The sequence below is a fragment of the Lissotriton vulgaris genome, chromosome 11 (assembly GCF_964263255.1).
Source record: "Lissotriton vulgaris chromosome 11, aLisVul1.2, whole genome shotgun sequence".
Classification (NCBI taxonomy): domain Eukaryota; kingdom Metazoa; phylum Chordata; class Amphibia; order Caudata; family Salamandridae; genus Lissotriton; species Lissotriton vulgaris.
The window spans coordinates 425,099,089-425,115,763 of record NC_141699.1 but is presented as its reverse complement, the minus strand read 5'-3'; the positions used below and the strand labels follow the sequence as shown (position 1 = coordinate 425,115,763).

The following is a 16,675-nucleotide window of genomic DNA, read 5'->3' as shown; positions in this document are numbered from 1 at the left end:
CGTTTGTGCAGCTGAGTACAGTCTAGACACCAGGTGGGATAAGTCGTTAGTTGTGATCAATAATTGCAGTGGTGCAAGGCATTCTGGTTCCGATGGAAATGTCGGATAGTGTTCCCTCAATGCTCTGGACAGCCTATAATATGTAAAGCGAAACATGGGTGTTTGGTTCTTTATATAAGTCAGTTGATCCAGGCTTGTAAATGTGCCCCCTTGAAATACATCCCCCAGCCTGTCAATGCCAGCCTTACTCAGCAAGGACATTCCGATTCCTTCCCCCGTAACTGACAGTGCCTGGTGATGGTGCAATGGCATGGCCGGGGCATACAGTGGGACTTTATGCGCCAGTTGTCCAAGTCTGTGCCACGCTTTGATCGTAGTATCCACGGTGTTTATATCCCTGACATGTAAGGGAGGTCGTGTATGTGAGATTATTGCTGAGAGGGGAACAGGATGTGCATCGCTCTCCTCTATAGCCGCATGTGTGATGTATGGGATTGTATGGTACCAGTATGCCGCATATTGCGCCTGCGCGCAGAGGTAGTATAGAAGAAAGTCGGGTACACTGAAGCCACCTTGTGCAAACGGGAGTGTCAGAGTCTGCAGGTCAACGCGGGCCTGTTTGCCCGCCCATATCAGGGTCCTCACCATGGAGTTCATGCGACGGAATATTGCTTGTGGCGGTGTGATAGGTATGTTGTTAAACATGTATAACAATTTGGGCAATACGTTCATTTTAACTATTGCTATCCTATCGGCTAGCGATAGTGGCAAGCGTATCCAGCGCTGGATGCTGTCCTCTAGTTTTGAGATAAAAAACATTTCCATTTCAGAGAAGGAAGCTATGTATGGCCTTAAGTCAAATAGCAATCTTATTATCAAACCTGCGGATAAAGGGGGAGGCATTGTCCTACAAAACCAAGATACCTACGAAAAGGAAATTTTACGACAGTTAAACAATACAGACCACTATTGTAAACTGTCTTGTAACCCCACCAGAGAGATCCAGAAATTGATAGCACAAGTCACAGAGGAGGGTCCTGAATTAGGGTTCTTAAGTCTAACGGAACACCAATTTCTCAATGTCAAATCCCCCAGAACCCCGGTGATAAACACCCTCCCCAAGATCCACAAAAATGCAGAGACCCCTCCTGGAAGCCCAATAGTTTCCGGTTGTGGGTCCATTTTGGAATCCCTTGGGCTTTTTGTGGATCATTTCATCAAGGAATTTGTTCCCAAAACAGACTGTTACATTCGGGACAGTATGTATATGATAAATCTGATCGGAGAGTATCCTTTCGACCCCACATCCAAAACCATGTGTACTTTGGATGTGGAGTCATTGTACACAAACATTCTGCAAATTGACTCAATGTTGGTCATCCAAAACATTCTTGACAGTCGTCCTAGTCCCCGTGCTGTACCAACATTATTCATTTTACAGCTTCTTGAAATCTGCCTTACCAAGAACTTTTTCCTCTTCAATGAACAATATTATGGCCAAGTAAAAGGTACATCCATGGGGGCAGTTTTTGCCCCCAATCTGGCTGTACTGTATATGGACCACCTTGAGTGCGGACACATTCTCACACCTATGAACCCCTTCCACAGTGGCATAGTCCTGTGGAAGTGGTACATAGATGATATTTGTATGATCTGGCAGGACACACAGGCATCACTCAGTCAGTTTCTCCACTGGCTTAATAACAATTGCAGCAGCCTCACATTCACTTTATCTACAAACAAGCAATCAATCCCATTCTTAGACTTGAATATCCAACTTCATGAAGGAAAGCTTGTAACTGGTCTCTACAGAAAGCCTACCAAGTGTAATACCTTACTGAGTTACAAAAGCAACCACCCACGCGCCTGGAGACTCTATTCCTTACTCACAATTTCTCAGCATTAGAAGGAATTGCTACATGAAGGAAGACTACTTCTGTGAAGCCAAAGTACTTAGTGACAAACTAGGCACTAGAGGCTATCCACAGAAACTTATACGTAGCTCTCTAAAGAGAGCGTGGTACTGCCCTAGAGAGGCCCTTCTAGAACCTAAACCAAAAAAAACACAGAAGCGGCTGGTCTGTGTGACCACATTCTCGCCCATCTCCAATGTTATTACCAAAAGCTTCAAAAAACACTGGCCAGTTATCAATGCAGGCCCACTGAATCTTGAAAAGCCATTATTTGCTTTCAAAAAGTCAAAAAATGTACGGGATCATCTAGTACGTTAAGCACTGCCTACTACTGAACCAAAAAGTACCCTTAATAACTTATGGGGACTTCCAAAACTTACTGGGCATGCCAAATGTGGAGAATGTACTATGTCCGATGTTACTCTGGAAGGGAAAGATTTTGTGTTTAATGAAATAAAGTTTGAACTTAAATTCTTAACTAACTGCAACAGCACAAATGTTATCTATGCCATTTTTTGTCCCTGTGAGAAGGTGTACATAGGCCAGACAACACAAAAGGCACGCATAAGGATGTGCCAACACCGAAGTCAGATTCGTTGTAAGACTCCGAATGCCCCTTTGGTGGATCATTTCCAAGAAATGGGACATACAGAAATGAACTTCAAATGGACTATCATCTCTGTTATAGAAATCCCTCCAAGAGGTGCTTTATGTCCACCAACTACTAAACAAGGAGGAGCTCAAATGGATTTTAAAGACCTGCAGTATTCATAATGTCCTTAACCTCCGTGAAGACTGGACTAGTTTATTATAATTCTGCTCCTAACTGTGTTATGCATGGTGGTTCTTCTTTTTATAAATATGACTGTTATGTATGCCACCCGCTACGGTCATGTAAGTGTACACTTGGTCGTTTCACGCACTCACTTCCTATCTTTTTCATTAGATTCTGTACTCCACTTTAAGATGGCCGCCACTCACGACTTTACCTTCTATTCTCACACTCCATCGCGCCATTGGCTTACCCAGAGTGACATGTCCTGTCCACATGACCCATATTAGACGTCTGGTTAGTTCTCCTCCCACTCCCCGCTATCCACGAGCACAGCCTCAAACGCGAGAGAGCACCGTCACAAACGCAATTTTGGCCTCGCCGCCATTCAGCCCGGTAAGTCTCTTTTCTGCCAACAGCTTGTTTCTGCTTAATGCACCACACCGTGCCTAAGCCCGATTATAACCCGTGGCTAACCCCTCCCTCCCTTCCTCCCCCTAACAAGACATTGCTTCCGTGAAGACCCTTGCAAAAACGACAGTTGATGGACCGAATGTAGAACAATGTCATACATTCACCCCAGTACAGAGATCTGGGCTCAAATCCATCTTTTTTTGCACTCCACACCACCCCAGTTCAGACATGGCCAAATCAGTCTGACCCTGTGCCTCATGGGAACAGTCCAGCCCGAACTGCCAAGCCATGCCTTCCCTGGACCGGAAACAAGCTTCCGAGGACTGGTTTCTGGCATTCCAGCCGTCTTCAGCCCAGCTTGCTTGAATCCAGTGGTGTGAAGTGCATTGAAATCACGTCTGAGCATACCCATCTCACTCAGGGTGACAAATGCAAAAACCACAGTTGATGGACAGAATGCAGAACAATGTCATACATTCATCCCAGTACAGAGATCTCGGCTAAAATCCATCGTTTTTTTGCACTCCACACCACCCCAATTCAGACATGGCCATATGCAAATCAGTCTGACCCTGTGCCTCATGGGAACAGTCCAGCCCGAACTGCCAAGCCATGCCTTCCCTGGACCGGAAACAAACTTCCAAGGACCGGTTTCTGGTTTCCAGCCATCTTCAGCCCAGCTTGCTTGAATCCAGTGGTGTGGAGTGCATGGAACTCGCGTCTGAGCATACCCATCCCACTCGGGGTGACCAATGCAAAAAACACAGTTGATGGACAGAATGCAGAACAATGTCATACATTCACCTCAGTACAGAGATCTCAGCTCAAATCCATCGTTTTTTTGCACTCCACACCACCCCAGTTCAGACATGGCCATATGCAAATCAGGCTGACCCTGTGCCTCATGGGAACAGTCCAACCCGAACTGCCAAGCCATGCCATCCCTGGACCGGAAACAAGCTTCTGAGGACCGGTTTCTGGCATTCCAGTCGTCTTCAGCCCGGCTTGCTTGAATCCAGTGGTGTGGAGTGCATGGGACTCACGTCTGAGCATACCCATCCCACTCTGGGTGATAAATGCAAAAACCACAGTTGATGGACAGAATGCAGAACAATGTCATACATTCACCCCAGTACAGAGATCTCGGCTCAAATCCATCGTTTTTTTGCACTCCACACCACCCCAGTTCAGACATGGCCTTATGCAAATCAGTCTGACCCTGTGCTTCATGGGAACGGTCCAGCCCGAACTGCCAAGCCATGCCTTCCCTGGACCGGAAACAAGCTTCCAAGGACCGGTTTCTGCCATTCCAGCCGTCTTCAGCCCGGCTTGCTTGAATCCAGTGGTGTGGAGTGCATGAGACTCACGTCTGAGCATACCCATCCCACTCGGGTGACAAATGCAAAAACCACAGTTGATGGACAGAATGCAGAACAATGTCATACATGTATCCCAGTACAGAGATCTGGTCTCAAATCCATCGTTTTTTGCACTCCACACCACCCCAGTTCAGACATGACCATATGCAAATCAGTCTGACCCTGTGCCTTATGGGAACAGTCCAGCCCGAACTGCCAAGCCATGCCTTCCCTGGACCGGAAACAAGCTTCCGAGGACCGGTTTCTGGCATTCCAGCCGTCTTCAGCCCGGCTTGCTTGAATCTAGTGGTGTGGAGTGCATGGGACTCACGTCTGAGCATACCCATCCCACTCTGTGAAGACCCTTTCATATTGTTTACCGGGTAAGCCAAACTCGGAATCCTTTGGTTTTCTAATAACACTAAGGTTTACAGTTTCTGTAATTATTGCTTAGGTTTATCTTGCATTATCCCTCCCTCAGAGTTTTCGACTCGGATAACCGTCTACTAGTGAGCATTCCATTTTGAAAGCGCTCGCTGTCATACCCACCCAGGTATGTGCCCGTTGTTGTTTCTTTATTTTAAGTCCCAATTCCCCATGTAATTGGTACCACTCACTTTAGATCCTTCAAACGCCGTCACAATCACTTATCAGACTACAGCTAATTCCATTAGCAGACCCACTCATAAGATCACCAGTTCACTGTATGTATCTGTACCCAATTGCCCCGCATGACCTTTATCACCTCGAGGTCGTAATACCACAGGCGTCTTGTTTCCGTATCATTAGACACTTCACCGGATCTCACAAGCGCCGTGTTTTCTTATCATTAGACACTCTCGATATTCCACCGCCTATCTCACTCTCTTGGCACGTAGCTGCCCCTTTTATCTTCTTTCACGTGTTAGGATTGAGAGTATCTCCCCAATCTGTTCTTTTTCTATCTCCAAACGTCCGCTGCTTGTTGTGTGCTAATCACCATTTTAATTAAATTGAACCTAATACATGTACTGGTTGTAACCATTTTGTTCTGCCCTACTTAATTTTCTGTTTATTATTCCTTTTCCCCACATTTCTTTCCCATGTCTTTTTCCTATTTTTTCATACAATTTATGCGTTTCATTCAATCACTGTCCCACAGATGTGGGTTATGTTTCATAATTACTGTAATTGAAGGCATGCATTCTATGTCCTGAAGATGGACTCTGTATTCTCAAAATAGAGTTCGAAACGTCGTCGACCACAATACACTATATGCTCACAATTTACAAATGTATGACTTGTAGCAATAGTGTAACCATTGGATTTCTGTTTATCTATTGACTAGTTCCGCAGACCGTTTCCCTTGCCTCCACCCTTTTCCCTTCTGTTTGATTTGCTTTAAGTGTGGTAGTAGGACACCGGTGTTGTCCCACTTGAATTTAAGCCACATCTTAGCTGTCATATTTCTCTTATGTTATATTAAATACTGTCCAGCTGGACAAAGAATATAGTAACGATTCAGCCTATATTTATTGTTTGAAAATATTACTTACTGTCTAGGGACCACTGTCTTTAGAAAAAACATAACTACCCAAGGTCCCGGACCTATTGCTCTGTTGGGTTCCCTTGTCTTTTGTTAACGTTACTTTCAGCTCTGCCATACCCTCTTTAGCCAGGTTACGCAGGCACTGTTGTCGAAATTCTAAAAGCCTTTACATCTAATATTCAGAGAGAGTGATGTCTTTTCACTGTTGTAACAAAGCAGCAGCCCACTAATTTTACAGCGAATAATATCTGTGATATCCTCCAATTTCTCAAATGTGAGGACCCGCTTGAATCTAAAATAAACTTTTTATAGTTGTTGCATGGAACAAGCACATTTTTCTGCAAATAGTAATAGACTTCCTCACATCAATCACATTTAAAAGAAATTAAACAAAACGGTATTTACAAGAATCTGTTTAGGAATGATTCTAGGCCATCAGGGCAAAAACAGTGCTGTCTCTACCAAGGTGCTCCATTAAAGACTGGATTGCAGTGCATGTAAATGTGTCCTTTTGTAATTTAGGATGAAAACCTTGATGGGGCACGACATGCCCATACTTGTGTACAGGAGCGCAACTAGACCTGAACTTTGGGTGGGGGCTAACACTCCAAGCCAGGGCTGGCCCTAGCACTGGTAGCACATAGTGCAACAATCTCTTTTGGCGCCCCTCCCAAATGTCCTCCTCCTCCATGAATTTCCTCACTAAAACTCACCAACGATGCACCTCATCTCTCTATAGTACCTTTCTGGCATATATTTCAATTTTTTATATAGCACTACTCATTGTTTACTCACACTCAGTTTAGTGGTCTGCTTGGTACATGTTCTTTGTAGCAGGCACATTAAACCTCTGCACTGTGGGAGTGGCAGGAGTGCCCATGTGAGTGCACGCTGAGCGATGTGACAGTGTGAGAGGAGGGTGAGAGGAGTGAGTGCAGGGTGAGTGAAGTGAGCATATGAATTTGGGTGCGGATGTAAGTGCAGAGTGGGACAAATTAATGTATGGTTAGTGATGGGCTTATTTGAGTGAGATTGCAGATTGTGAGTGTGGAGGGCAGGTGAGTGGAGTTCACAAGAGCGCAGGTTGAGTCGTGTGCTAGTGTAACAGCAGTGTGAGGTACCGGGTCAACAGCGCAAGTGCATTGTGAGTGCAGTAATCACTGTGAGTGCAGGGTAAGCGGGTGACTGGTATGAGTGCATGGTGATCAGTATGAGGGCTTTGTGATCGCTGTGAGTGCAGGGTGAGCTTGAAAGTGAAGGGCGAGAATGAGGAGTCAGTTGTCCAAATGCAGGGGACATTCCCAGACACTTGAAGTAACTCATTATATTATTGACGATGGCGTAGGGCAGGGCTTTAAGTCGGATGAAAAAACCGGGGGAGGGGGCTCTCAAAGGGGAGTGGCCTATGTAATTAAGGGCTTGGCTTACAAATACATAGGGTAAAAATCTGTGCTTAGCATAGTGTGTCGCCAGACTTGTTTTTTGCTGCTTCTGTTATTGCATCCAGATATATTATACAACAAGTATCATCATACCTACAAGTCAAGACTAATGGCTTTGCCAATGGTTGTTAGTTGTACATGAAAAATAAGCAGCAAATATTGCCTGTATATAATAATGAAAAAGCTTCCACTTAAAGCCCTAGCCAAGAAGATGTTGCTGCTCCCGCGTTTCAAAAAGAGAAGGGAAATCCAGAGAGGAAATTACTATCTTTAAAGGATTTCCCTTCCCCTACAATGCTCACCTGGCATGACGTCATGCCGTAACTTCTCCACTAGTGAGAAGTGAGCCGTGTGCACACGTGCATAGATGTGCCACTGTCACTGCAGTCCGCTTGTGTCCAGGAGAAATAAGTGGACTCCAAAGGTCGGTTGACTGATCTCCTTTGTGGCCACAGGAACAGCAAAAGCTGCAAGAGGCCTTTTCCTGGAGTGACCATTTGCAAGTAGAAGAAGACTAGACCCTGCTGGTGGCCTCTGCTGAAGTGGGTCCAGACCCCTAAGTGCTGTCCACAAGATCCTTGGAGCCTCAGTAGTGTACAGAATGACATCATCTGAAATCTATGAACAATTTAAATATTGGACTTCCAGAAGACCGTGACCAACCACCCAATTCAGTCTGCCGAAGCACAACTTACTGGGTCCGAAGATCAGGTTGGTCCTACCCAGAGCCTTTTGCAGCCAGAAAATGCAGTTTAGCGAACCCTGTGGCAAGCTTATTTTACTTAGTTGTGGCCTTCCTGGATACAGCCTGTTGCCTTGATCTTCTGGAGTAATCGGAGTCCAAAAACGAGACTAAGGGCCTGAGTTATAAGTTGGTGGTAAAGGAACTCCGATGCGGCGGCGGAGTTCCCTGCCTTTCAACATAGTGGTCCGCCTGCCTAATTTAATGTCAGGCAGCCCTTAGGTTTGACCACAGCAGAGACCGCTGAGACTACTTAGTCTCTGCTGTGGCCAGACATCTCTAATGGCCCTAGGGCATAAGGGCTGTCGGAGAAATGGCTACATGTCCACCCACCCAATTTAGATGGGTGGACATGTAGCCATTTATTTATTGTTCCTTCCCGCCAGGCAGAACCTGATGGTAAGGGACAGAAAAAGTATAATAATGCTTCACCCACCATGGGAGAAGACTCCCATGGTGAGTGGACCATTATGTTTTTTTTTTTACAAAAGAAAATCCTGTTTCTGGGTTTTCTTTTTGTAAAGAAAAAACAAATACTTTGTGCTAACAGGACTGCGTCACAGAGTTGAATGCATTGACAGGAACTTCCATGATGGTGGTTCCTGCCAAGGCTTTTATAATTAACTACCTGCTTGACAGTCATTTATAGATTAGGTGGGCAGTCCCTCCATTATGCAGATGGAGTAATTTACTCCATCTCGGAATGGCGGGCTGCCTTCCTATAGGCCCTAAGTCCGAATGCAGAAATCTTGACTGAACGAAGGTGCTAAAAGTATCCAGATGATGAGAGGGCTTCTTTGCGCGTCATACCTGACTAGTCCCACTTGTGTTTTTCCACCTAAAATGAACAGCTTTAGTGGGACATCGCTCAACACCTTTCTGACTTGTAAGGGACTTTGCCGGATACAGCCTGCTGCCTAGCCCTGCTGGAGGACTTTGACTTTAATTTCAGAGACTAAATCAGAAGGTAATATCTTTGACATGGACTAATCTGTTTGGTGTTTCCGACCTTCACTCCATTACGATCGGCCTGAAAACACTCCTAGGTCCTGGTGAACCGCAGACGTACTTACCGATTGATGCTTCACTTTTTCTTGATGCTTTTTTTCTTCAGTCTAAACTTTCATATCTCCAGTCCCCCATTTGGATTTCTGTCATTTTGTGTAATTTTGTTAATGATATTTTCCCCTTTCTTATAAACTAGAGTAACATTTTTATTGTGTTTTGTTTTTGAGCTTTTACCTGTTTTGGTACTTCTCAGTGTTTTACACATTTTCCTTAAGTTAAGCGTGTCTGCTCTTTGCCATTGCTACTAGGGTTTAGCTCAGATTCAAATTTATGAGACCTTGCCCCGGACCTAGCAGGTTAATGACATTATTGCTTGTGGTAGACTACAATCTACTCCAATTAATGAGTCACATTCTTACAGAAAGCAACTCACGATTCACCTGCTGTCTCAAAATACTTTCTGTACCAAATCTGGAATTGTCAGGGCACCAAAGACATTGGCTTCACCAGATGGGGCTCAGTTTAAACTCTGGAAAAGTATTTTCTTATTACAGGCATGATCAGATATCAGAATGTATTTGCGACCAGACCAGAAAATTACCTCACTTTAACAGTTTATTACAAGCAAGTTGTGATGAGTTATTGTGGCCATCTTTCAGCCAGCAGACGACAAGGAACCACATTCCCTCTGATGCTGTGAGAAAAAAAACATTCTGTGGAACCCACATTTCTTTGGTAGCAGTAAAACACTGAAATTTATATTTAACAGTACAAAGCCTCCATTTGAGTAACAACCATAATCTCCCTCCCAATCTCTGAGGGAAGATGACATAACTCAATATTCTGTTTCATGGAGAGCATTTTTGCTACCCTGCCCCAGGAAGCAAACACGAAGTAAAAGCAGCTTGTCCCTCTTTGTTCTGCATAATGTTCATGTTTTAAACAGAGCAATAATTTTCAAAAAAATCCAAAGAATAGGGTCAACACATGTATACATGTTATATGATTGTGTTTTTATTGCTGAAAATGTAGTGGTACAAAACCCCACATTTCATAGAAAATATATAATGGTTCCCTGTGAAATACAGGTTTCATCATAATAATGACAGCCTCCAAACCACTCTCCAGAGCTTTACCGTTGTCATGGCCATTATGATTATGCAGCAAGTGTTGGAGCTGGCCATCTTTTCAGGGTCATGCTCTAAACCTTTTGCTTTTTTCTCTCCATTTTTTCTGAAATTCGTTTTTGTTGGCCTTATGACTCTGTGCACTTTACCACTGCTAGCCAGTGCTAAAGTGCTTGTGCTCGCTCCCCTAAACATGGTGAAATTGGCTTACAGCTAATTGGCACATTTAATTTACTTTTAAGTCCCTTTTAGAGTGGTATACCATATACATTGGGCTTGTGAATGAAATGCCACCCACTTAAGTAGTTCCTTAAAATATTTCCCAGACCTGCCATTGCTGCTTGAATGCAGTTTTAAACTGCCAATTCGACTTGGCAATATAACCCCCCTTAGCAAGCCTTACACTCTTCTTTATTTGCATGTCACCCCTATAATAGTCCTTAGGTAGCTCATAGGGCAGTGTGTATTGTAATTAAAAGGTTATCCATGTACTTTTAAGTTTTCCATGTCCTGGTAGTGAGAACACCCTAATTTCGTTTTTCTGTAGTGTGAGGCCTGCCTGCTTCATAGGATACCATTGGGTTGACTTGTTACATCTATTAAGCACTATTGGGGACAAAATAAAATTTAATGTTTGGTATCTGTGAAATTGAAATAACAAATTTTCTTTCAAGGTAAATCAGATTTGAATTTACTATTTTGAAAATGCCACTTTTAGAAAGTTGGGATTTGCCTGCCCTTTACCATTTATTGCCTTCAGCCTGCCTAGGTCACATGACTGGGTGTAGTTAGCAGTTAGACTTTGTGAATTCCTCACAGACAGTCACTCTATAGAGGGATTAGGTATTCCTGAATGGGCCATCTGCTGGCAGGTTTGGGGGGTGGGCGTAGCTGGGCACAGCCCCACTTTCAACTGAATAGGCTATGCTGTGCCTTCACACAAAGGGCTTGTCACCACTGCTTTGTTCCTACAGCCAGCCTGGAGCTGTGGCCGGGAAGTCAGAAAATTCCAAGCACTTCAAACAGAAACCTCTAGAAAAGTCTACTTCAAAGAGGGCACCAAGTATAAAAATAAGTCCTTCAGACCCACTCTTCAGTTCACTTTCTGGGCCTGCCTTATTTTGACACTGCAAAGCTCTGCCTTCAAGGTCTTCAAACATGGAAACAAGATGAGCTATGACTCAGTAAAATTTTCAGACAGATGTTTGATGTCAATTGTCACACCCAAGCAAATTTGAAAGGTTTTGATAACTTCAGAGGTCAGCAGACACCCTCATCTAACCTGCCACCAGACCCTGGTAGAAAGAATTCAATCATTTGGCTACTACTACCTGTAGTTCCTCCTGAATTTTAAGCCTTAAAAAGGGTTCCCTTATGGGACTTATATTTTGCATTTTAACGATAATAGAAAACAAACTGCTCTTGGCTAGAAGGCCAGACCTGCCTGATAGTGCCAAATATAAAACAGGGCCCCTTGTGAGCTTTTATCGGAATGGAAAAAAAGACAGCATTTTAAAAGGAGTAAAATGCTGAAAAGGGCACATTAAAAGGAAACAGCAAGTCCACTTCAAGCTCTGTAACTTTATAATGACCTGAGGCCTCAAGCCTCACCTTAGTGTTGTCACAGAACTCCTCTGTGTCTTGTGGTACCCTTATGTATAGCCGTATATTATTTCAGTACATAACAGCAGACAGACTGACTGGCCTTAAGACACCATTCTTCTCCTGCTTTAATTCCAGAGTAGTTATAAGCCTTTAATGGCTTCTTTAAATCATGCCTTATTTGATGATGAACTCTTTTTAAACTGAACTACACAGAGATACAGCACTAAACACAGCATCTTGAGTATGTGGCAGCGTAGGAAGCAGGAGTTGTGGCCCGGCCTCCCTTGCAAGATTACCAACAAGCACTCTTTGTGATTTAGTGTAAAGTAGGCAACTTCCTGGTAAGGGCAGAACTGAGACCGGTAATGCGTTGTGCATAGGCCAGCCAACATATTTTCAGATCGGAATAAGCTATGGTCTTGCTGCCTTTGAGTCTGATTCAGACCAGTAATCAGGCAGTTGAGAACTTCTAATTCTGTGCCAGACCACTTGTACCATTGAGTCCCATCTTCAAAAACCTGTTATGTGTATTTATAAAGCGCACTATCACCCATGAGTGTATCCTGGTGCTGTACAGGTGTCTGTGCGTGTGTGTGTGTGTGTGGCTAGCTCTGCCTATGGTAGGTTAGTTAATTGAAAAGCTTGGTGTTTTACTTCTTGTGGAATTCAAGAAGAGAGAAGACAGCTCTGATGTGGAGTGGGGGGCAGTTCTACTCTTTAGGAACAATGTAAGAGAACGCTTCGGATCTGGTTCTGTTTGTGCGTGGCAAAGTGCAAGTAAGAGTCCTGTGGAGCGGAGGTGTCTTGGTGGTTGGTGAAAGGAGATGGGTCTGTTCAGGTTACTGGGGCTTACGTTGTGTAGTGCCTTGAATGTGTGTGTGAGGAGATAGAAATTAGCGCAGTTGTGTATCGGGAGCCAGTGGAGCTCCCTGAGGTGTGGCGTGATGTGAGTTCATTGTGGGAGGTTGACCTAATGTCTACAGTTAGTGGGCTTGGAGGCTGCCCAGTGCTTACCATTGGTTGGCCCTAAAGCCACTATCAATAGCTTGCTTCCTGCTGGTCAGCTCTGCGTTTGCCAATTTTCTCTTCTTACATGTAACTCTCCCCTAGAGCATGGCCCAAGTACTTGTGTTCTTACACTGCTCGCACTTTTGGGAGCTGTTGTTTTCTTTTTGTTGAGCCACTCTACAGAGTGGCTGGCTCTGTCGCCTGTACCCTCCCTGTTGTCTGTGCCCCCACACAGCACAATAAATGAGCCTGGAGGTCAGATGCCTTTGTCCCCTCCTCTGACTTTTGTTTTTGTTGTAGCTTTTATATAGCGCAAACTCAACCTGAAGGTACTGGAGCGCTTTACACAAGAACAAATTCATTTTGTGTTGGCACAGGAAGAATACGTGATTTTTCCAGAGTCTAAGGATGTTGAGCCAATGCCAAAAGTCAAACCTGGGTCCCTAGATCAAAAGTTTGCTGCTTTGGTTGTATTGCCACATCCGCTCCCCTTGCTTGCAGTTATCAGATACACATGTTTATGCTGACGTTATTTATTTTTACACTGCGAAGCTCTGCCTTAAAGGCCTTCAAACATGGAAGCAAGATGAGCTATGACTCAGTAAAATTTTCAGACAAAAGTCTGATGTCAAATGTCAATTGTCACACCCAAGCAAATTTGAAAGGTTTTGATCATTTCAAAGGTCAGCAGACGCCCTCATCTAACCTGCCACCAGACCCTGGTAGAAAGTACACAATCATTTGGCTTCCTCCCACAGTTTGCTGGTACTGGGCCTCACCTGATACACTAACTGGTTACCCGCTGGGGGCATCTCTGCACCAGCAGCGTTATTGCTCCCCTGGGAGTTAGCAAAAAAATTGTGTATCATTTCCATCACCTTTAGAGAACAGCCGTTGAATATCCAATCTTTTTAATAAATGTGTTTTCGTAAAAGGCTAATTTACAGTGTGACATGTTTAAAAAGAGAGGATATGGAAACAGACGACCTGTCCGCCATGATGCAAAGTTATTGATAACAAGAGGTGAAGAGCAAAGCTGAGTTATAAACAAAGATGACTTCGATCGATTTGCGTTCCTTTCTGTCACCAACAGGCTACCATCGTCCAAGCAATGTGTTGTTTTATTTAGACAGGTCAGCTAATCTTTGATGCACTCCATTGCTGGGCCAGTGTGCTCCAGTCACAGGGCTGGGCTTTCTACAAGCTTAGGAAAGTTGATTGGCCTGGAGCGGCACATCACTTTGATGTCCTGAGCTGGGGGAAATTTCTTGCTGTTTGAATCAATAACATATGTCGAAATAAAGGGAGCAGGGGAATGAGATAACTGCAGGTCAGGACTGAGGGCAAAGGATGAAGAATGTTGAGCCAGCGTCAAGCCTCGAACCTGGTTCCCCATCTCGAAATGTGGCAGCTTTGGCAGTTATATGACATCCCCACCCCTGGCTTGCGGGCAGATATCAAGTGGCAGATAAACATATTTGCATTGCTAACCTTATTTATTTTTGAACTAGGAAGCTTGCATTTGAATCCATCTCCTCCTCTCCTGCCCAGTCCCTCTTTCTTCTTCTCCCACGCTCCACCTCTTCCCTGTTTTTTCCTCCCCTTCCCACCCTGGTCCTTCTTTTTTTTCTCACTTCCCACCCCTGTCCCTGTTTCTTCTCTCATCTCCTACCTGTCTCTGTTTCTTCTACCCCCAACAGACAAAACAAAAAAAAGCCATCAAGCGGCCAGCGATGTCCGCTTCATAATGCTTTTATACCAGTCCTGTAATCCACTTGTACCAGCCCTCCTGTTTACCACCCACATCTGCCCTCCTGTTCACCACCCACATTTGCCCTCCTGTTCACCACCCACACCTGCCCTCCTGTTCACCCCACCCACACCCGATTGACAAAGTCAATATCTGGCCCATAGGCAAGACCTCTTGGCTTTACCAATGCATATTAATTTTTATCTTGTCATTTCTGCCTTGAAAGCTTTAGAATAGAATACAACAGACTGGCAGCAGGTTTAAGACATGGCTGATACGGTTCACAGCAGAAATGTTTTCAGGGCCACAGGAATTAAACCTCATTAGAACTTTACATGGAAAGACAAGCAAAATGGCACTTGCTTGCATTTTCAAACTCAAAAGGAGTTATCTGCCACTGCAGCGGTCAGTGGATGGGCCTCTCTCTAAGGAGCCTAACCTCTTCCTCTCTCTGTTCCAGGTACTTCCTGCTGTGTGTAAATTATTTCTTCTACGGGGAGACTGTGACAGACTACTTCTTCACCCTAGTGCAGCGAGAGGAGCCTCTGAGGATCCTAAGCAAGTATCATCGCTTCATATCCTTTGCACTGTACCTTATGGGTAAGTCCTTTTCTAGCTCTGCCTACCCCTTTAGACCTGCATATGTTTTATTGTGTTATTTTGCGGATGAACTCTTTTTCAAGATTTGTACTTGTAAGTTCTACTTTGTTTTTATTAATGCATTATTTTCAGGAATCGTTCCGTCCACTTTTTAATTTAGTTTTCAATAGAAATACTATTCTGCTATTGCTTCTTGGCAACTTCAGTGCAGAACACACACAGGCTGCCAACACCACCTCTTTCTCTCTCTCTCTTCTGTTTATGTCTCTCCTCTATCTCTCATGCCTCTATTTCTCGCTCTCTCCAAGTTACTGTTTTCTTTCCTTCATTACCACTGTACTTTTCTTCTTAAAATGTAACGTTTTCTTTTTTTCCAACTTCAATCCTTGTGTTTATTTTTAGAATCCACATTGTGGTTTCATGGAAATGTCATGAAAATCAATTATTCATTTCACGCCAATAAAAAGACTCCAGGCAACTCTGGCCTTGCTTTGTTCGTGTTCTGTTTTCTGGCAGTGTTTGACGTGCCAGGACAGAGTGTGCAAAGTAGATTTCCATGCTGTTTATGAGAATAAATGTGGAATGCATACTGAAAAAAGAATGCTCACTTTTTTATGTTACAAAAATGCCATATCTGACCTATGTTAGTGATCCTCTCCAAAAAGCCAAAAGGGATCATGTTCAGTTTTGTCCTAATCAGGGTTGTCATTGAATACCCCCTTTTGAACTCTAGAAACCTGTTTCATCAGATGAATTGCTGCTTGGTGTGCTTATCTGTCCCACTCTGAAGTGCACAAGCTACAGCTCTTGTCTTCTATGCATTCTTGGAAAATAAATGAACAATTGTATTCCCAGTGCCTGCTTTTCAGTAGCCTCTAGTTGCATTCATTTAATGCTGCTGGCTAAAGCGCGTGACAGTCTGCATGCTATGAATGGCTTTTAAGTACCCCTTGCCACTTTTCTTTATGGTAAATGTTCCATGTGACTCATTTAGTCAGAGTTTTGATAACACAGCTATGAAACATACTTGTTGCCTCTGTTAGAGAGAGCTCTAGATCCACCTATTAATACCATTAGCCTTTTTACCACCCTCTTTCTGCCACTGCTTTGAGACTTTCTAGCTTCCATCTTCGCTCAGTCCATAAAAGTATGCTCGAGGCATATAAGCTGCAGATACTACACTATGCATTAGATCGCCACCTGGTGTTGGGCTTGGATGATTGCATGTTGTTGTCGTCTTGGAAGAAGTCTTTTGTAGTCACGAGATAGGTGACTCTTCCCTTGGACGATAGTGCGCATGGACATCGGTTCCATCCTTAGATTTTTTTTTCCGCCACTGGGTTCGGATGAAAGTTTTTCGCTCCAGCTAGAAATCAACTTTTCAAGCACTTCGAAGCGCAAAAAACTT

General features: G+C 44.0%; 1 protein-coding gene across 1 annotated transcript in view; it reads left to right on the top strand.

Annotated features, from left to right (window-relative positions):
- CDS2 (CDP-diacylglycerol synthase 2) overlaps window positions 1-16,675 on the top strand; it is a 407,465-nt gene that overhangs the window by 199,515 nt on the left and 191,275 nt on the right. Inside the window, exon 5 of the mRNA XM_086943509.1 lies at window positions 15,128-15,267. Within this exon, the coding sequence (XP_086799635.1) occupies window positions 15,128-15,267 (140 nt within the window). The remainder of the gene's footprint in view (window positions 1-15,127; window positions 15,268-16,675) is intronic.